At 35.7% G+C, this 22,662-nt stretch overlaps 1 protein-coding gene across 2 annotated transcripts in view; it reads right to left on the bottom strand.

The window, feature by feature from the left end:
* Positions 1-6,019: 6,019 nt before the first annotated feature.
* NSRP1 (nuclear speckle splicing regulatory protein 1) overlaps positions 6,020-22,662 on the bottom strand; it is a 41,513-nt gene continuing 24,870 nt past the window's right edge. For both annotated transcript variants that reach the window (XM_068977743.1, XM_068977744.1), the window contains 5 exons: positions 13,606-13,662; positions 11,548-11,676; positions 10,481-10,688; positions 9,514-9,622; positions 6,020-7,618 (listed from right to left, as the gene is read on the bottom strand). In XM_068977743.1, coding sequence (XP_068833844.1) covers positions 6,568-7,618; positions 9,514-9,622; positions 10,481-10,688; positions 11,548-11,676; positions 13,606-13,662 — 1,554 coding nt within the window. In that variant the 3' untranslated portion in view covers positions 6,020-6,567. The remainder of the gene's footprint in view (positions 7,619-9,513; positions 9,623-10,480; positions 10,689-11,547; positions 11,677-13,605; positions 13,663-22,662) is intronic.

Here is a 22,662-nt window from a genome sequence, read left to right as displayed (position 1 = left end):
TTCTTGCTACCTTATGTCCATTCTCTCTGCTTTCTAGGGTGCTGAGAGAGGTGATATAAGTGGCAGTGTATTTGGTGGTAAATAGCTTTGCAAATTTTAAGAACTTGCTTTATATGGATTCTCCCCCTCTCACACACGCTTATGCATTTTCCAAAGATACCATTTTTTAAACAGGACTTTTTCAAACAAAGAGTTTTGTCAAGCCAGGTGTTATACAGGTGTTTTGAAAATTTTCAAATGTCACTAGACTTTAAAAAAATCCAAAATCTCTCTTCAATATAGTCTGCATTTACTTGATTCCTATTTATCAATACTACTCTGAATTTCACTTTTTTAAGGAAAACTTAGTTGGTAGACCAACTTTAATCTTTTAAAGACCTTTTACATTTAATGTAGCATTTACATAAAAGCAAAAAATAAAAATGGAATGAATTGTAAAGTGCTGAAGTTAATTTCTTTTCTGTGATTTACTAGTCAGAAATAAGGAACAGACAAGGCACAACAAAAGAATGGAGGCCAATTCAGTTGACTGAGATTGTTCCTATATGTTGATATGTAATGGAGTCCAAACAATTTATCTCCATGCCAAAAAACTTGAAACCCATTTAAAACTTATTCCATTTGTTGTATGGAATGCATGACTTGTAACCTAAATTTACTGCCCTGGCTGCCCCATCTGGAGATGGAAGCAAAGACCCCTACAAACCCACCCAGTCAATGTATTAGCTCCAAAATCATATAATGAAAAATCAAATAATGAATCTCAAAGTGAGGTCAGTCACTCTCTCACCATCCTTTTTATGCAGCTTGTTAATTTGGTGCCACCAATACCAAACTTTTAAGTACGAAGTTCCATTTAACTTATCCACCCCAAATCTCCTTAAAAAGGGAGATTATTCTCCTAGAATTAGAACTATGTTCTCTCTGAAAAGTAGGAAAGACTGACCTGGTATGTTCTATCTGTTGTACAGTTGATTTGGAGGTCACCATCAAAGCAAAGCTTAAAACCATGGAATGCAGTGGCTTAACTGTGGTGTTCTTATGCATCTTAAGACAATCATTAGCTATCCAATGGTACAATCCATGCCTGGTTGCTTTTGTAGCATGTCTTTTGGCTCATAAATCAACACCTGGTGCTTAAGATGTCATTAAAACAAGGCAGTATTCAGAAGGCATTTTCTCCATTTTTTTGGTCGGAGATAGTTGGGAAGAGCAGTAGATCCCTCAAAGAGACTATTACAACCTGTCATCACCATAAAGCAATGAAAACAAAACAGTTCTACGCAAAATAGGAAGTTGTATACTTCAGTCATCATGGAGCTCACCTCTTACTTAAAATCACAAGGAGAGTTACACAAAAGGCTCTAAATTAGGAAGGTGAATTTAGAAAGTGCTTGCAAAGTATGCTGGAGACTGAAATTTATAAATCCAAATATTGAAAAAAAAATTAAGGAATATCCCTATACTGTAGAAAGCTTTCCTGGTGAAACATTCTGAATTTTTTTCTTCAATATCACAGATAAGTCAATGATATATATTAAAATGTGTCTTGTTTAGTTCCATGGAAGGGCTATTTCAAAAGCTCTAGATCTTTTGTTATTTTTATAGTATCACCTTTCCCCCTCATTGGTTAACTGTCTCTAAATGTCAATGATGGAACAAAGTTTTAAAATTCAAATAACTATATTAGAGGGCAGAAACAAACCTACTTACTTTCTCTACTCTTCCTGGCATCTAGAAATTTCTAAATAAATATTTCCTCTCCTAGAATGACATAATACTCCTCTCAATTTTTTAATAGGCATTTACTACAGTGGAAAAGATGGAATCTTAAGTATGCCTTTGCTTGTGTAACATATAGTTGGAATCCATTCAGTACTGTTTCTACATTAGGTGTATCAAAACAAATTTTGTAAAGATTCACAATATATTTCAATTGAAATTTAAGCTTGTATTTCTCTTAACACCACCTCATAATATCCATACCAAACTGCTCTACCACCAATCAAGTTTTTATTTCCTTATCAAAAAGAGATTATCTTCCCTGGCCAAATCTACTTTGGAACCAGTGTGCACTGGTGGAGCATGTCATCAGAAAAAAGTTTTATGTCTGCTAAACTAAGAACCTTAACATTTAGGAGAGAGAATAGGTGATTTCAGTCCTTCAGTTCTACAACTGAAGACTACAATTGTAGTAGATAATCTAACAAATTGTAAACACTGACAGTTCAAACAACAAATATTTAGGAAAGAGGAGCTAGCCCATCTTTAGGCTTAAAATGCCTGAAGTGAAGGTGACATACATCAAAAAAAAATCTCAGAGAAATGTTGAAAATGAAGGAATGAATGAAAGTGTCAGTACGTCAGTTGTGTCCAACTTTTTGCATTCCCATGGACTGAAGCCTGCCAGGCTCCTCTGCCCATGAGATTCTCCAGGCCAGAATACTGGAGTGGGTAGCTGTTCCCCTCTCCAAGGGATCTTCCCAACCCAAGGAATGAACCCAGGTTTCCTGCAATGCAGGTGGATTCTTTACCATCTGAGCCACCAGGGAAGCCCCAAATACCTACATTTCCATAAACAAGAATATTTGCTAATTTTTTAAAAAAGCTACTTGATTCTTACTCAACTCTAATATTAGAAGTATACGTTATCTTAAAACTTGATACATGAAAAATGCAAAGTTTAAAGGATAAAATTAGGGATTTATGTAAAATAAGAATTGGCAGTTATTTCTCCAGTAGCATTTAAATATGATCTGATTTACAAAAAAAAATTTTTTTCAGGATACTTTGTGTTGAACGTTATCAATGGTAGTGATTTAGTCGCTAAGTTGTGTCCGACTCTTGCAAAGCCATGGACTGTAGCCTGCCAGGCTCCTCTGTCCTTGGGAATTCTCCTGGAAAGAATACTGGAGTAGGTTGCCATGTCTTCCTCCAGGGGATCTTCCTAACCCAGGGATCAAACCCCGGTCTCCTGCATTGCAGGTAGATTCTTTACCAACTGAGCTATGAGGGAAGCCCCAAAAGTATCAATGGGGTGCTTCAAATTCTGGACTATATACAGTTAACTGAATTATAGAAATGGTACTTCATTTTCCTCATCTTTAGTTTCTTCTTCCACATTATTTATAGCTAAGAATAAATATTTTCTACTATTCACCTCTGTCAACTGTGTTTATATGAAATTGTCCAATGTTATCTTTTTATGAAACATTTAAACTTCAGTGACAGAATTAAACCTGTTCTATTTATACAAAATAAAGAGTCCCCTCTTTAAGATGCATAAAATGCCCATGTACTCATTTATGCAATTTAGTCATAGATATTTCAAATTATATTTTAAGATATCAGTAAATGCCTTTTGTTGTTAACTACTACTGTAGTAACTCTTAACATCATTATGAATAGACTGTCCCATTAAAAAGAAGAAAAAACAGAATGAAACAAAAATTCCTTAAAAAAACTCAAGGTTAAAAGAAAAATCTTAACTGTGTATTGTCAAAACATCCCCCAAAATATCACTGCATGTGATCTGCAAATACTTAGCATCAAAAGTACCTAGAACTAGAAATATTAAATTTCAGTAAAGCAAAATGTATTATAATCTGTGTAGAGCTTCAGTTTATAATGTACTTTCACAGGTATCAGGTTTCCCTGATGGCTCAGATGGTAAAGAATCTACCCACAATGCAGGAGACCCGGGTTCAATCCCTGGGTTGGGAAGATTCCCTGGAAAAGGAAATGGCAACCCACTACAGTATTTTTGCCTGGAGAATTCTGTGGACAGAGGAATCTGGTGTGCTAAAGTCATGGAGTCGCAAAGAATTGGACACGACTGAGGCAACTAGTATTTTCACAAGTATCATGTCACTTGATCATCAGATCTATGTGATAGATGTCATTTCCCCAGTTTTGTAGATAAGGAGCATGAGGCACAGAGTGATTAACTGATTTGCCCAGGTTCACACAGCTGGAAAGTTCCAGAACAGGCCTTATACCTAGGTTTTCTGATTGCAGGCCAAAGATTATTTGCATGAAAGTCAAAGTTGCTCAGTGGTATCTGACTCTGAGACCCCGTGGACTATACAGTCCATGGAATTCTCCAGGCCAGAATACTGGAGTGGGTAGCCATTCCGTTCTCCAGGGAATCTCCCCAACCCAGGGATCGAATCCAGGTCTCCCACATTGCAGATGGATTCTTTACCAGCTGAACCACAGGGAAGCCCATTATTTGCATGTCTATCTTTAAAAACATCATCTATATAAAACTCCTAGAAGAGAGCATAGGCTAAACATTCTCTGACATAAATCATACCAATGTTTTCTTAGGTCAGTCTCCCAAGGCAATAGAAAGAAAAACAAATAGGAATTAATCAGACTTAGAAACTTTTGCATAGCAAAGAAAACCATAAAGTGAAAAGACAACCTATGGAATGGGAGAAAATATTTGAAAACAATGCAACTGACAAGGGTTTAATGTCCAAATACATAAATAGCTCATACAACCCAATCGAAAAATGGGCAGAAAAGCTAGACAGTTTTCCAAACAAGACATACAGATGGTCACAGGCACATGAAAAGGTTCTCAGCATCACTAATTATGAGAGAAATGCAAATCAAAGCTACAATGAGGTATCATTTCATACCAATCAGAATGGTGACCGTTAAAAAGTCTACAAATAACAAATGCTGGAGAGTGTGTGGAAAAAACGGAATCCTCCTACAGTGCTGGTGGGAATGTAAATAGCTGCAGCCACTATGAAAAACAGCACAGAGGTTCCTCAGAAAACTAAAAATAGAATTACCATATGATCCAGCAATCTCACTCCTGAGCATATATCTGAACAAAACTACAACCCCAAAAGATATATGCACTCCTATGTTCATAGCAACACTATTCACAATAGCCAGACAATATCCAAGACATGGATACAACCTAAATGTCCATTGATAGATGAATGGATAAAGATGTGGTACGTTTACACAATGGAATACTACTCAGCCATGAAAAAGAACAATGGCATTTGAGACAACATGGGAAAGACAAATACCATATGATACACCTACATGTGGAATCTAAAATACAGCACAAATGAACCTATCTACAAAACAGCAACAGGTTCACAGACATAGAGAACAGATTCTGGTTTCCAAGGGGTAGGGGGAAGGGAAAGGAACAGACTGAGAGTTTGGGTTAGTAGATGCAAATTTTTACATTTAGAACGGATAAAGAGCAAGGTCCTATTGTACAGCACAGGGAACTACAACCAATCTTCTGGGATAACTCATAATGGAAAAGAATACAAAAAAGAATGTATATACAACTGAGTCACTTTGCTGTATAGCAAAAATTAACACCTTAAAAATCAATTAAAGAAATATTTAAAAAAAATCATCATCCACAGAAGCCAAAATAAACAGTACTAGAACAAGAGTAAACAAGTGGAGGGAGGAGGAAAATTAAGAGAGTGAATCACAGAACAGTTGTTTACCAACTTATACAATTTAAGTCCATTATTTTAGACCTCAACTATTTAAAAGAACACATATCTAGCCACACATATAATGAATCCCTTATTTATATTGGTCCAAATAACTCATTATCATTATTTAACCAAGAACTGCTACCCTGTGCTCTAGTATAACAACTCTAACAAAGGAATTCAATTCTTCACCAAGCTGAAGACTTTTAGCCTATCATTCACGGTCTTCCATGATCTTACCCGAAATTTTCCATTTACACTGTACTATACCCCTCTGTGTACACTCAGTCTATGCCTCTGCAGTATTTGTCACTGTCACTGATAAGACTTAGTATAGAACCTCTATATATGGCACTGTAATATTAAGAGTATATTAAACAAGACATGTTCATAAATAGGCTACCCAGTTCTAATTTTTTTTTATTTAGGGTATCTCCATCTTTTCACCCTTAGCTAAAACTCATTTATACACATAACCAATTTAATATCTTGCTAAGGTTTCACAAAAGAGGAATGATGGCATGACACGAATGACATTTTAAATGTGACACTTTTAAATAAGCAATTAAATGGTACAAATGTATCATAATTTTTATAAAAGAGAGGTATGTTGTGAGCTAAAAAGCTTAGACAAGATCTGTGATCTATATTTTATACTTTAATACAAATTTTAGGACATAAAATGATATTCTCCATTCAAATCCATATTATTTTTATCTGAAACACAGTATTTATAAAATAAACAGCCCTGCAACAAAATCAACAATAGAAGAGTTGTTTAAATTATTTTTTAATGGTCATAGTAGAGCCAATTTTCCTCATATTACCTATGAGGATTTAGCAGTCTCTTTAGGTTACTTGAATATAACCAAGAATGTCGTACTGATAAGTAAATATTACATATTAACTTAGTTAAACATTCAAGATAAAAGGACTGACTTCTGACTTAACCAAAACCCAAAATGAATTTTGAAAATATATTTTAAAATACCCTCCCAACCACTCTTAACACACTCCTTTATAGAGCATGTTTCAGGAGTTGTAATTTTCTGTGCTTCCATAGGTCTTTCTACTGGGGCAGTCATTAATCATCTTCTTTCTCAATATATGTCTTTGCATTAATCCTTGCCATTTGCCGGGCCAAGTATCTGTCTCTTGCTGACATTACAGTCTCTTCATTGCTCCGCTTTGCAAACTTGTTCACTGTCTCATGTGGCCTCTTCTGTTCTTTGCCTGTCTCTTGGCATTCCTCTGTGATTCTGTGTTTTGCTCCCAGTGACGCTTCAGAACTAGAGGGTTTTTCTGGGTTTCTATCTTTGTCCTTTTCCATGTCTCTCATTTTACTGGCTCTTTCCTGGTTAACAAACCTATCCTTTGCCCTAGAATTTGGGCTGCTTTCCTTTCTGTCTCGATTTCTTTCTGAAGATTCAACACTGACTTCTCGTTTTTCTCTATCTCTATATTTATCACTGTTTTCATATCTTTCTTTTCTTGCTTTCACATGCTCTTCCTTTTCTTTGCTTTTCTCTTCCTTCTCGCATCCTTTCTCATTGTGTCGGTCATAATTATTTCGTTGTCTGTGTCTTTCCTGTTCTCTGGAGGGATATTTCTCCCGTTTCCATTCTCTGTCATTTCTTTCTCTCTCGTCTCTTCCCCTCAGTCTCTCTTCTTGTTCATGCCTCTTCCAGTGTGAATCTCTGTGACTGGACTCTCTGTGCCTGTGGGAATCCCTTTTTTCTTTTCGAGAATCACGGTCAGTGTGATAGCTGTCCTGCTCCCTTGCTGGTCTCTCTTGGTGTTGCTCTTCCCTTTTCTCACGGCCTCCTGACTTGGAATTTTTTGTGTGGCATTGGGTGCCATGTTCTCTTTCCTCACTAGATGACGGTGAGTGGGTAGGATTCCTGTGATGCTTGGAGTCATTTTTTACGGTCTCCGTGCCCTTTTCCCTTCTATAGTTCCCTTTCTTTTCCTCTGTTTCATCATTCTCACTGCTCTTAGCATCAAAGTCACTGTCTGCATCTGGGTTTTCCTCTACTTTCACACCAGTTTGCCGAATGCAGTTCTCACGAGGTATTCTGGTCTCTGAACTTACTTCATCAGAATATCCTTTTGATTTCTCTTCCTTTACCCCAGACCTTAAGAAAAATAATGTAACACAAAATGCCACATTATTAATTATAGTAAATAAATTCTATAAATAAATTCATAGACTTTTTATCAGTACTTAAGTCAATACACTTACAACTGTATATACTTTCTGATTATCCCAAATTCAAAAAGGTACTGATGTCTATTTACCTGGTAAACATCTATCATTAGTATATTCTAATCATTCAGATTATTTTCAATATTGGTAGAAATGAAAAAGTAAAAATCAGCCCTTCTGTATAGACCACTAGAACCTTCAGGTAGGGGTCTGTGGAAGGTTTTCTAGAACCTTCAGATGGGGGTCTGTGGAAGGTCTTCCTTTTTGCCAAACATAGATAACAAATTGGAGAAAGCAATGGCAACCCACTCCAATACTCTCGCCTGGAAAATCCCATGGATGGAGGAGCCTGGTGGGCTGCCATCTATGCGGTCAGAGTCGGACACGACTGAACCAACTTAGCAGCAGCAGCAGACAACAAATTGTTAGGAAAAGGCATATCCTGGAATAAGTACTAGTTTTCAACAAGAAGTTCAAGTTGTGGCTTTTTGTTGGATTTTTATTTTTCTTTCTTTCTAAAAAATACTTAAAATAGTCCTGCAAAAAGATAAATTTTTTTCACCACAAAATGGTGACAAAATCTAATTCTAAATATCACTAAATAATCCTTCTCATGACTGAAAAGGCATCAGCCTCCTGCTATACACCTCAGCATCTATTACAACAAAATGGAAATATGTAAATCCATCCAGCTATTATGATCAGTTACATTAACACTGTTTACACCACCTACATTTTCCCAGCTGATCAGCATGGTTAATTTATTTACATTACTCACACATTCATTCTCAGTAATCACTTATTCATCACACAAACAAAGCAACAACTATGGTTCTCAAGGAACTGCTTTCCTTAGATACAAATTTAGGACAAACTTTACCTTCAAAGTGGGTATACATATATTTATAGCATGATAATTTCACTATTCCTGTATCTTATGGGCTTCCCAGGTGGCACTAGTGGTAAAGAACCCACCTGCCAATACAGGAGATATAAGAGATGCAGGTTCAATTCCTGGGTCAGGAAGATCCCCTGGAGAAGGGAATGGCAACCCATTCCAGTATTCTTGCCTACAGAATCCCACTGCCAGGCTCCCAGGACAGAGGAGCCTAATGGGCTACAGTCCAAAGGGTCGCAAAGAGTCAGACATGACTGAAGCGACTTAGTATGCATAATATCTTATAATTTTATTAAAAATTCTTCTCTTACTTTCTAGACCAGTACTAATAGAAATGCCAAAAGAAATGAGGAATTCCCTGGTAGTCCAGTGGTTATGACTCAGTGCTTTCATTGCCGAGACCCAGGTTCCAACCCTGGTGCGGAATTAAGATTCCACCAGCAGCATAGCATAGCCAGAAAAAAAAGAGTCTACAGAAATGGTAATGTCCATATCTGTGCTTTCTAATACTGTAGCCACTAGCCAAATGTGAGAATGGAGTACTTGAAATGTTGACTGATGAAACCAAAATTTTAGATTTAATTTAAACAGCCACATGAAACTAGTGGCTACATACTGGATAATGCATTTCTAAGCCCGATTATGTGAATCTTTATGTTTTACAGAGGCTAGGTCCTATTTATGAAAAGATACACTTCTCTTTTTATATACTATCTGAACATGCATACAGAATTACTATAATAAAAATATCTTGAACTAAAAAGCTGTAAATCTCTAGTTATTCATTCAATTAGGTCAGGTTTGGCTAACAACAAAATATGCAATACTACAGTCCTCTACTTCCAGGAAGTTTAAATGATCATGGGATCATATCAGAACTTAAGGACAGTATCCTTCTTCTAAATAGTCTATATGCCACATCTCACCTGGCTTCACGAAAGCTGCATATAGGTACTTCCTCTTCACCAACTGCTTGATTTAATAGGTGCCTATAAAATCCACTGAGATCTCTCTGCTTCGTTACATCCAAACGTGCTAAGAGAATGAAAGCAAAAGTGAGAATATTTATATTCAACAAGGCAAAACGTAGTTCAGTTTTACAGGCACAGAGAATATAACATAGTGTATAAACTGGTCTTAAGATCTATATAGTCTGCAGGCCAAATCTGGCCTGTTGCCTTTTTTATCAATAGATTTTTACTGGAATGTAGCCCTGTTTATTTACTATCTCATCCTGAGTGGTGCTCTAGATGAACACATAGTACATCCTGAGACCAAGTCTTACACATGTGGTTTTCATCCATTTAAAACTGGTAAGCACTTGACAAATAAGCTGTTTATAATTACATATTTTACTTTGACCATAAGAAACGACCATGAGTAGAAAGTACAGCAGTAAAGCATTAAGATATTTTTTGGCCTCTGCACATCTTTGTTCTTTCTTGAATTAATGTTATTCTTTTTGTAAATGCCTAGTTAATGTTCTTTGCGTGATGTTAGTTTTCTCATCCCAGGAAAATATAACTAGGATTAAATCTCAGTTTATATTCCCTTTGACAAATGCTGTGCTGTTATGCCTTGTAATCGATGTTTTTACATTTGAATTCATTTTCTAAGGCAATGACTTGTGAAGATTACAGTTTTAAGCAACAGAATGAGATATAATTAGAAAGTTGAACAGAAATAACAGCTACTAAGAGTTCAACTGTGTTTTTACCTAAAATCTTCTATTTTATAATACTATATAACATCATATACCTTGTACTCTGTATTCACATGCATAAATTATGACAACATTATAATCAAAAAGTTCAGTGACAGAACAAATGGCTACCACAGGGCAGAACTCTCTTATTTCTATCTCCTTCTACCCTTCTCCCTCTTTCATTTCACCTTCAAGTGCAGCAGCTCTTCTTTCCCTTTCTTCCTCTTCAGCTCTCTCTTGCAGTTTTTTCTTATAAGCAGATGTTACGAATGCCTCTTTATCATCAAATTCTCCCTTTTCCATTTCTCGTTCTCTCTGTATTTTCTTTTCCATTCTTTTTTCTTGTTCCTTTTTTCTAATTTCAACTGCTTTCAGTAAGTTGTGGATGTACTTGGGCTGGGGAAAAAATAAGATTATTTAGGAGAGAGTCAAAGATAATGAATTGTTAATATTCTATTGTTACCATGAATTAAGATAAAAAGTCAAATTAACAGGATCAACTTCTCAAAATTCAATCTAAATTTACTAGCAAGATTGAAAATAAAATTCATTTCAATAGAAATTTAAGTACAGACAGAATTATTCAAAACACCATTAAAAAAAAAATCTCAAACTAAATAGGTAATTTTCCCACTGTTTTTCTCATCCTTTTTACAAAATGGTATTTTTTTACTTCTTCAGATATGTGAACAGGAAAGCTTTCCAACTAGTTTTTCACATTAGTTGAAATACAATTATTGAAAATAGTAGCTTTAATATAATTTTACACCACTACTTTATTTTAGATACTGTAAGATGTAAAGATCCTTAAAAACCAATCTGTGCTTTGTGAAAGAGTAAGAGTGGTAGAAAATTTGAACTTATTTCATTCGATCTCCACACCTTTACATTTTCATCAAACTAAAAATCTGATCGTGATACAGATGGATGATTCAGTTATCAGCTAGGAAGCAATAAAAAATTATAAAACAAAAACATGAACAGGAGAAGCAATACAAAGACTTTCAAAAAATAATTTGAAAAAGTTTTAAAGCAAAAAACAAAATTTATAAAATTGTTAGATAATTCTCTTGCTCCTGGTTATGATACTTTATATACAGCTTCCTAGATTCTAAAAAATCTACACTATCTGGAACTAGGGGTTCTTTATATTTTATATACCTAAAATTTTTTGTCAGATCATTCTCATGGTGAAATAAGAGTAAGATACAAAATGCAGGTGAAAGTCAAAGAAAGTGTATTTTCAGCTACAAACCTTTCGGTCTTTTCCCAAAAGCAACTTGGGGTTACTTTCTTCCTTCTTTTTCTGCATTTCATCATAAATACTGTCATATTCATAAACAGTAGAATCTTCTGCAAGAGCCTTCTGAATTTCAAGTTTGGTCTTAAAAAAAAAATCGAACATATTTCAAAAATATGGGCCAACTAACAGATACCAGAAAAAGTCTTAAGTAGTTTTTTGGGGACAGGATCATAAATCAGAAATATATCATAAAAATTGTACCAATCACATTTTAAACTTAAAATACTTAGAATAGAGCCTTACACAGAGTAAGTGTTAATAAAACATTGTGCTGTGCTTAGTAGCTCAGTCGTGTCTGACCCTCTGTGACCCCGTGGATTACAGACCCGCAGGCTCCTCTGTCCATGGGATTCTCCAGGCAAGAATACCAGAGTGGGTTGCTATGCCCTCCTCCAGGATATTAAACATTATTTATTATTATCTATTCACTTAAAGATGAATGTGTGTTTAGTCCCTCAGTTGTGTCCAACTCTTTGTGAGCCCATGGACTATAGCCAGGCTCCTCTGTCCATGAGGTTTTCCAAGCAAGAATACTGGAGTGGATTGCCATTTCCTCCTCTAAGGGGTCTTCCTGACCCAGGGATCGAACCCGAGACTCCTGTGCCTCCTGCATTGCAGGCGGATTCTTTACCCGATGAGCCATCAGGGAAGCCCCCAAATAAATAGTTATCCGCATCAAAAAGTCAAAAGGACTAGGGTATGACTTAGGAACATCAAACCTTAATTTTGAGATGCCTATATTATACTACATATTAAACTTTCATATCATTTTTAGTTGTGTTATCAAATAAAATGTTCAGGTTTCAAATGGTATGAAATACTTTTAATAATTGAAAATTGCTTTATTTTTAGAGATGTCACCTCTAGAATTTAAGTAGTATATTCACTAAAGAAATTACTTTGCAATACAAGTAGTTTTAAGAATTTTTTGTCTGATATATTTTTCATTAAAAATAGTTTAATAATTGTAAGGAACTTTTTATTTATTTTCACTGAAGTATAACTGACATAGACTATGATTTGACATTTGTGAAATGATCACCACAGTAAGTCTAGTTACCATCCGTCACCATACAAAGCTACCAGAAAAAAAAAAAAAAAAACTTCCTCAAGTGACAAAAGCTTTTTAGGATTTACTTTAACAATTTCCAAATTTGCATACAATGTCTATAGTCACTACAGACTATAGTCACTATGCTGTATATTACGTCACCATGACTTTTTAAAAAAATAACTTGAATTTTGTACCTCTTGATCCCCTTCATCCATTTCACCAAGCTCCCCAATACACTTCCCCTCGAGCAACTATCAATTTCTTCTCTATGAGTTTTGTTTTGTTCAAATGTTTTGTTTTTTAAATTCCATGTATAAGTGAAATCATATGATATTTGTCTTTCTCTGACTTATTTCATTTAGCATGACACCCTCAAGGTCCATCTATGTTATTGCAAATGGCAATATTTTGTTTTTTATGGCTGAGTAGTATTCGTGTGTGAGTGTGAGTGTGTGTGTACACTTCACATCTTCATTATCCATTCACCCATCAATGGACATTTAGGTAATTTTCATATTCTGGCCATTACAAATAACACTGTAATGAACACAGGGGTGTATGTATCTTTTCAAATTAGTATTTTCACTTTCTTTGGATACATACACAGAAGTGGAATTGCTGCATCCTGGCAGCTCACACTAGCAGGAATTATTAAACCATGCAACCCACTGTCAGACTAAGTCATCTGAAAGCAGAAATGGGTTTAATCTAGAATACAGCAATAAGGGACTAATTCTTCAGTGTGTTTTTCTCCCTTAAAATTTATACAAGAAACCTGAAATCTATGCAAATCAAGAAACATCTTACCCATTTTCAGAAAACAAGCATCAAGATAAAATTATTTAATACACACCTACTGTGTAGTCTCAGTTGCACAGATCCCAAAACTGATGCTTTAAATGTGAGCTGAAATAATTACTTCACCAAATACATTTAATTCACCCTTTCTACCTTACCTGTTTCATTGCTTGCTTCTTGGCAGCTTCCCTCTGAAGGCTTTCACTCACGGAGGTCTATAAAACAGGAAAATGATGTCATAGTTTAAACCAATTTAAAAGTTCTTTTCCAGTATTCTGGTTGGCAACTAGTTCCTCACTTATGGTTAAAAATACAGTATTATGAATTAACATTTTCAAGGTCTTCTCCCTTAGGAGACAAATGAATTTTTAAGTCATCAGGATATAAGAGAAAATAAATTAGTATGGGACATGAGGTAACATGGATTTTTTAGTCCCAGCTTCAACATTGTTCAACTTCTATGGATTTCAATTTGCTTTGTGTGCATAAATTAATGTGTATGTGCTGAGTTGGGGAGGATTGGTGCCTTCCAATACTAAAATGGTATAATTCCCCAAAACAAAATGCACATTATTTTAATATTCAACACTGAATATAGTATATCACACTCCTAGTACACGCTGACAGATTAGGGACTGCCAGAACTACTTGCCGTTATAATCATTCAATAAATATGTACCAAAAAGCCTACCATGACATTGTTTGAATTTCTGAAGATAGCAGAAAAACAAGAACAGTCTCTATGCTTGAGAGATAAATGGTCTGAAAGGAAAGAAAACTGAAGAGATAATTATAAATATGATAAGCAATATAATAAAGGGATTAAAAAAGGGGGATGTGAGACTAAATGTCTGAGGAATCTAGAAAGACTTCCCAAAAGAGATATGACATTAGACCTCAATCAAAAGGAATTTCAGAGAAGGCAAGAAAAGTACAGAAAGTAGTAACCACAGGGCAAAAGTAAAGACTTGCAGCTAAGAAAAGAAATATAATTAGAATACTTGGGAAAAACTGTTCGCCTAAAAGTTTAAAGTTTTGTAAATATCCTAACCAACATGGAAATGTAACACAGGAAAGGGGTGCATTTTATGTTGTGCAAATTATATCTTAAAAAATACTCATGAACTTAATTTTTAACTGAAAATATAATCCTCAGCTCTAGAACTACAGTTCTCCAGCCTACTGACATTTGCTGTTTTCAGCTGTAGAGTATCAATTGATGCATGCTTGTTTTCCATGGCAACAAACAGAATGAATGAACTTATTTCTAGTTTTCTATGACCATGCAGATGAGTAAAACTAATACACAAAAGCCAGACAGTAATAACAGAACACTAATAAAATAAGTGTACAGGCACAGACCAAGTTTATTTTAGGTGACAGTAAACTGACTCCAACTAGAGGAAGAGAGATTGTTAACAAAAATATTAATAGTAACTAAAATCTATAGTGAAAGTGAAAGCTACTCTTTGTAACACCATAGACTGCAGCCCACCAGGCTCCTCTGTCCATGGAATTCTCCAGGCAAGATTATCAGAGTGGATTGGCATTCCCTTCCCCGGGTAGGGGGTCCTCCCGACCCAGGGATTGAAGCTGGGTCTCCTGCACTGCAAGCAGATTCTTCACCATCTGAGCCACCAGGGAAGCCCTAACATCAGTAAGAGTCAGGTGCTAGTATGCTAAGTATATTACTTGTGTATTGTAAGTATTACTCATTTAAATCAAAGTTCCTGTTATGTGATAAGACACATTTTTCACTCATTAGAATATAACTTGTAAACATGAAAATATTAAATATTCTAGTAAGCATATCTCATGAAATTCTTTCCAGTGCATTTTGTTTGTTGTTTTTCACAGCTTGCAGGACCTTCGTTCCCAAACCAGGGACGGAGCCTAGGCCTGGCTGTGAAAGTGCCAAGTCCTAATCATTGGACCAATGTCTCAGTCTAATTAGTGTATACTAAATTTATTTTTCTTAATCATTGAGTCAACAGTGTCCTCAGGACTGACTAGAAGAGTAAATCCCCAGATGCTGGACTTTTGCTATTATTTTTATTATGTTTTCCTACCTCTCTTCCAGTCACCATTCACCTGCTATTACTTTCAAACTGGTTGCTTCAACCTGAACTACTGAACTTGAAAAAAAAACAAAACACAAGGCTATTTTTTAGATGTTTATATAATGTAGAATAAGCAGAAAGGAAAGGCCTCTCCAATCTAAAAAGGTAAGCACATTTTGAAGCATCTCAAGAGACTTTGTTCTCATGTTTATAGCTGTTTGGAAAGATGGAATCTGACCTTTGAAAAAATCAGTTGCTATTACTTACAGGAGTGATAACATATGGAGAGAGTGATTTTACATATCCTATCCACCAACTTGTTCCCCAGATTCCAAGAGCATCAGTGGATAAAGAAGTAACTGAAACTAAGCTGAAAAACTCAGGGAAGACAATCTTCTTTGGAAGTTCATTTCTGTTTTCTAGCTAAAAGAACTTAAAATGATTATTAATGGTGATGGCTAAAATGCCAACAACTTGTTTAAACACAGATAACTTAAAAAACTGAAAACAGCAACAAAACTTCTGTTTCAGTAATAGTGATTCTATATAAAAATCAGTACATGTCTTAAATAACATTTTAAAATCTCCTACATAACAAACATAAGAAACTCTGGTTCAGATTCATATTAGAGATGGTAAAATTAAATGCAGGATCAGTGAGACTTTATATTTTAAAGGTCAAGTCTTTCTAGGTTTTAAGAGATATTCTTAAATTACAATACTAATACAAATGTTAAGACAAATTTAGTCTGGTTTCCATGAGAAAGGATATGCAAGAGAAGATAAAAATGAAAAAGGTTCTCCTGCATAAGTCAGGGAAGGTTTCATTTTACTGAATTCAGCAAAAAAAAAGAAACTGATTTCATACATATGCCCTATGCATAAAATAAAACTAAGATATATAATAACTGTCAACATGTCAGCCTCTAAATTTAAGAGATCCTAAAGGGGGAAGTGCAGAATAATGGTCACAAGTGTAAGCTCAGGAATCTGACTTTCAAACTGTTCTCTCTTACTAGCTGTGTTATTTCAGGTATGTTACTCATCTACACAATGGTATCCACCTCACAAGGTGGTTTTGAGGATTAAATGAGATAATATGTAAACACTACTTTGCAAGTATCTGGCTTAAAGAAGAGCTCAATAAACATTAGCTATCATTACTACCATTATCATTACTATGCTCATATTTAAGAACAGTAGGCAAAAGAAATGCTTATATTTAAACAAATGAAAATTAAGTTATGTGAAAACAGTAGCTATAGGTTTTCTTCCCTTGGAGTATTACAATTAAACCAAGGCATTCACCAAAAAAGCATGTACACTATGTTCCACTTTATCAGTGTGTTTAATAAATATGAAATTGGAATTTACATGAAGTCGTAGTACAGTATGATTCAATTTGCAACAACTGAAATAGAAAAATATAGTCTGCTGAATATTTAAAAGGCGCAAATATTTTCTTTTGTGTGTTAAGATTCCTTAGGTTTCATATTCAGGACACCAAAACACAGGAAAATGGAGGATGCATACGTTTGAATCCTTCACAAGCAATGGCAGCTGTGGCATAGTTAGAAATGGGCATTCTAGAACTGAAAGTGAGTTTACTAGCAACTATAAATGAAAATACATTGCCCCAAAGCATGAGATTAGAAAGAACTCTTCTCTTTTTGAGGGAGTCCTCTGCTGTGATGCTATAGTCAACACTGGATGATGGGAGATGACAGCAAGGAACGACTGAATGAATGGACTTCTTTGCACCTTCAACAAAAGAATATTGGTTAAGTAACTGAACAGGAAGTTCTCTAGCTAGCCCATTAAAAACCTGCTTTCAACAATATTTAATGGTATGGGGAAACTTTAAGGCTACACCCATGTTAGTCCTTGTTCACTATTCAAGTTCAGTTCAGTCGCTCAGTCGTGTCCGACTCTTTGTGACTCCGTGAATCGCAGCACACCAGGCCTCGCTGTCCATCACCAACTCCCGGAGTTCACTCAGACTCACGTCCATTGAGTCAGTGATGCCATCCAGCCATCTCCTCCTCTGTCGTCCCCTTCTCCTCCTGCCCCCAATCCCTCCCAGCATCAGAGTCTTTTCCAGTGAATCAACTCTTCGCATGAGGTGGCCAAAGTACTGGAGTTTCACCTTTAGCATCATTCCCTCCAAAGAAATCCCAGGGCTGAGCTCCTTCAGAATGGGCTGGTTCAAGAAGCCACCCCATAACCACCTCCCCTCATCCGATGGCCACACTGCTTCTTGTGTATTTTACCTTGACTCAAACCTTCCCACTAAGTCCTTTAGGAACCCCACATCCTCATCCTCTATGATGAATTTTTCTTTTACTTCCTTGACTAAAAACTGGCTTTTCTCTAAAGACATCTTTCTTTTGAAGCTGCTCACGGCTCACACACCCTGTACTTCAGATTACGAAACTGTGTGTCCTCCTGATTCTAGTTTCATCTACTGCAGGTAAAAATCCCTGTTTCTATGAAGCTCATAATATACGACTGTGCCACACTTAGCCCCCTCTTCTCTCAGTTTATGAACCCTATATTACTTGAGCTCAGTCTTCCTCCCTACTGAGGAACACCATGCCATCTCTCTGGCATGCCATCACCATCCCAGATAACCCATGCCACAAATACTGACATTGTTTTCCTCATCTCCAGTTATGTTTTAAAAGGTTTTTACGTTTCCCTTTTAGTTGTATCATATCTGAGTGCAATTTACTGATGATTTCTTCTCTACTTCAGCCACCCTCTCTCATGGTCACTCTTGTCATTATCTTCCACTGATTCAGCTCTGAAACTATAAACTTGGGCAACCCACCTGATAACCACCACTACCCTTCTACCAAATTTCATTGAACATGAGATGTGCATTATTTCACGTTTTAACACTGCTGACGTTGGATACAGCTTACGATCAGTGGCATCATCTAATTATTGTTGAACCAAAGGTATTCTTAATACTTTAGTCGATAATACTGCCTGCGTGTGTAAATATTAAGTTACCAGCGTCAAAACTTGTAGAATGACCATCACTGAGTGTTCATGCTGTGATTCTTAAAATTATGCAATTTTGTAGAGATAATTTACTTTTGATTGCCACTTGGGGTTATTACTTCACCACCTCCAAATACCCTCCTTAAAACCATCGGGTTTGATGTCAGAGAATGATATAGTGTGGAAATACATAATCTGAATGAAAAAGCGAGTCCAAAAGAGACTCTAGATTTGAAAAAGCTTTATAAATTCCTTAACCAACTAACTTCACTTATGCTTTGCTTTTTATGTATGTTTAAGATTAACCTAAATTTAAAAATCTGTATCTAATTAAGACTAAAAGAACTCAATACTGTATCATGTACTAAATACACAATTAGAATTCTAAGTGACAACAAAGACTCATATTTGATACTGTTCTTTTAGGTAAACAATCTGTCTGCAATGCAGGAGACTTGGGTTTGATCCCTGGGCCAGGAAGATCCCCTGGAGAAAGGAATGGCTGCCCACTCCAGTATTCTTGCTGGGAAATCCCAGGGCAGAGGAGTCTCTCTGGCTACAGTCCATGGAGTCGTAAAGAGTTGGCCACAACTGAGCGACTAACACTTTCACATAAAATAACAGTGCAACATACATGTTTTAGATTTGAAGAAATACAAGAGTTCTCTTGATCATTTATTTCCACTGTACCTTTTCTTTGATTTTATGGATTTTTCTATTAGAATCTTTATAATAAATCGTCAACTATTCTTGCCAATAATCTTAACTCCTTTGCTATACTGCCTATCTTCTGCACTCATCTAACAAACCCAGTCCTGAATCAATCCAACCATGTATTGTCTATATTAGGCCTGCTGAGCACTTCTGGAAAATATAATTTATTATTTTCTAATTGTAATTGGGCCCTAATACTACCTACAAATTCTTTTTCACTAGTCAAGACTATCTTCTTTCTCTACCAACTATATCCAGGCTCCTCTCTTTTTAAACCTCTTAGTCTTTTGTCAAGGCCCTGTACACACATTACAGATTACTGCCACCTTTAAAAACTACTATGAAAAATTGTTACGTACAAAAAATAACATCTGTGAATTCATTATCCAGCCTAAGAAATCCCTATATATCCTTCCCTGATCTCATCTCCTAGTCTTTCTACTCTGAATTTTGTTTCTAGTCTCCTTAGTTTTGCTATATACTGAAGGTGCTCAGGACATGCTACCTGAAAATATGCTGCTTTGACATTCTGATATTCTGAGTTAAAGACACTTGAGAAACAGCAGGCACAAGGACACTCTGATCTTCCTTCTCCCTAAAGTAGGAAATAAAATTCACACGGGAAAAGTGCCTTCCCTGTACAAGGAGTCAGAAGCATTCTTATCACCAGAGATGGGGGAGTCAAAGTCAGGAGAAAGCTACACAAACAGATCTTGTTTGCATACCTCTTTCTTTAGTCTGCTCCAAATTTTACTTCTCCACAACTGCTCCCTTGGTTAACCAACTATATAAGCGCTTAGTCTATTCACTTCTTTGGGTTTTATTTTTTCTTGTGAAGGCTCCAATATACATGTAGAAGAATTTCCTATTCTTTCCTCCTGCTTATCTATCTTACGTCAATCCCAGCTGGAGTCTCTAGTAGGGTAGAGGAATAGTTTACCTCCTCCACAGTTTACTTCTCTAAATGATGTTGCTTTATTTTACAGATTATGAACTAGCATCCACTCCTCTGCTGATGATCATCTGGGTTTCCCCTTTCTGCAAACAAAAAAGCTATGAACCTCATTGTGTGTGTGTCCTGATATACATGTGCAACCATTCAGGAGCAGAACTGCTACACTGTAGGATTATCTTCAATAAATAGTGATAAATTATTCTCTCAAGTAGTCTAAACAATTCACACTCCCATTTACAGTACATAAATTCCTCCTATTCTATCCTTGGGAACATTTTATATTATGGAACATCTTATTCTTTAAGCAATTTTATGGACATAAAATGATTTTATTTTGCATTTACCTTATCATTAATGAGGCTGAACATCTTTTCATGTATTTATTAGTTAGCTAAAGTTTCCTTTGCTGTGAAAAACCTATTTATATCTTTTGTACATTTTTCTGTTTGGGTTCTTTTGTTTTTCCTTAATGATTTGCTGGAGTTCTTGTAAAGTTTGGACAACAATCTTTTGTTTATATGGTTACAAACATCTTTCCTCTATGGCTTTATCTTTTCCCTTTTTGAGTGATATCTATGATGTTGGCATCTTTGAAGAGAAACATCAAAAAAAGAACTCCTAAAACTCTCTCACAAAACCTAAAAACCTTAAGTGGGCCAGAACCCAAGCTCAACTCTCTCCTGTAAGAAAACAAAGATCCCTCTCCCCCTGACCCAAACAGCCACCTTAAGAATCCTGGCATCCCTTTAGAGCCAAAGTGGTCTACCCTTGTTGCCTCTATCCACATTCATTCCTCAACCCCAGCATAACCTGGCCTCTATCCCTACCACTCCAGTGAAACTGTTCTCTATAAAACCTCTGCTGTTAAGTCTAAACAATACTTCAGGCATTTATCTTATCTGACCTTATTTCTGACATAGTTGATCCTGGCCTTGCTTTAAACTCTGTCCAGGGAGTTCCCTGGTGACCTAGTAGTTAGGATGCTGGGCTTTTGTTGCCGTGATCACTTCAATCCTTGGTTGAGGAAAACTGGGATTCTACAAGCCACGGAGCATGGCAACAAAGCCAATGACCAGCACCCCCGGTCCCCCTGCCCAACAATACAAAAGGATACATACATATTCAAGCATATATATATCAAATATCAGAGTATATTTAAAAAGGAACGGGAGAGGGAATGAAGAGGAAAACTGATAAAGTAAGAGTCTTTGCAGGCTGATAATGTGAATGTGCCTTGAAATGAGAAGTATGGCTAACAATTCTATTTCAAAAATGAATCTTACTACATGCATAATAGTTCTTTCCTTGTCAGAGATGTCACAGTTCCCAAAAGACAAACACACATGTACACAAGCATACAGGGATAGAGAAGAAATGTCATAAAGTATGCTGTTCTGAAGTAAAAATATTATTTCATATGACAATTTCTCTGTGATGAAAAGCAAAAAGTGGGAGAAGCATAAAAGGAATATAAATAAAAGCGTAATTTTGGACTCCTCATAAGGAAAAGAATAGCTCTTTAATGTAAAGTACTTTAGTGTAAAGAAGCAAGGATTAAGTGGAAAAAAGAAACTCAAACATGATTCTCAATATCCTGTGTTGCATCAGTCAAAAAGTTATAGAAAAACATTTTGTAAGATTTAGTACTAATAAAAACATTTATTATAATAACATCTCTTCCAATTACTGCTTAATTTACCAATAAAAGGAAAACTACTATTCCACTTATTTCCCAAAGGAACATCATTAACCCTGTTGGTAATAACCAGCACATTCATAAACAATAGTTGAAGGTCTTGTAATCATCCTTCTCACACAGGCCAAATTTTAATGAAATACACTTGGTAATGTATTTTTTTCAAAAGACAAGCAACAGTTTGGCACCTAATATATAATCATAATGACTGAGTCAGGTGTGCAGTATTCCCAGTACAGACTTTATTAGAGTTCCAGTTATACATACACAATCTCTTGACATTGAAGATGTAGTTCTTACAGATAAAACCCAAAGGCAGGAAATGAATCTCCTCCCAAATGCTGCTTCTTATCTTAAAAGTAGCCTCAAATTATTACTAAACTAATAAAGTAATTTTGTTTCAGAAAGTGATCTGATCTATTTTATTTTCAGTTTTTGATAAATCCAAGAATGAGATGGGGGATTATTGCTTTTTGTCTGACTACACACACTGAAACATAACAGGAAAATAAAGAAAAAACTTTTTTTTAATGGTTTTATGGTGAAGCTAGAATAAGCAATATCAAAGTTTGTCAGTGAATGAGAAAGATGCATACGGTTTTAGAAAAACAGAAAGCTAATTCTGTTATTTAATAGCAAATGTAGAAGTAAAGCTTTTACCATTTTCTAATCAGAAATTGTCAGTTAAAAATGATGACTAAAAAGGGTGCAATGAGATTGTATAGAAAAATAAAACAATGCAAAAATATAATTATGGTTATTACTGCCTTTTTAATAAAAATTT

The sequence above is a fragment of the Capricornis sumatraensis genome, chromosome 8, assembly GCF_032405125.1.
Source record: "Capricornis sumatraensis isolate serow.1 chromosome 8, serow.2, whole genome shotgun sequence".
Classification (NCBI taxonomy): Eukaryota; Metazoa; Chordata; class Mammalia; order Artiodactyla; family Bovidae; genus Capricornis; species Capricornis sumatraensis.
Note: the sequence above shows the minus strand (reverse complement) of the source record. Positions and strands in the feature narration are given on the sequence as shown.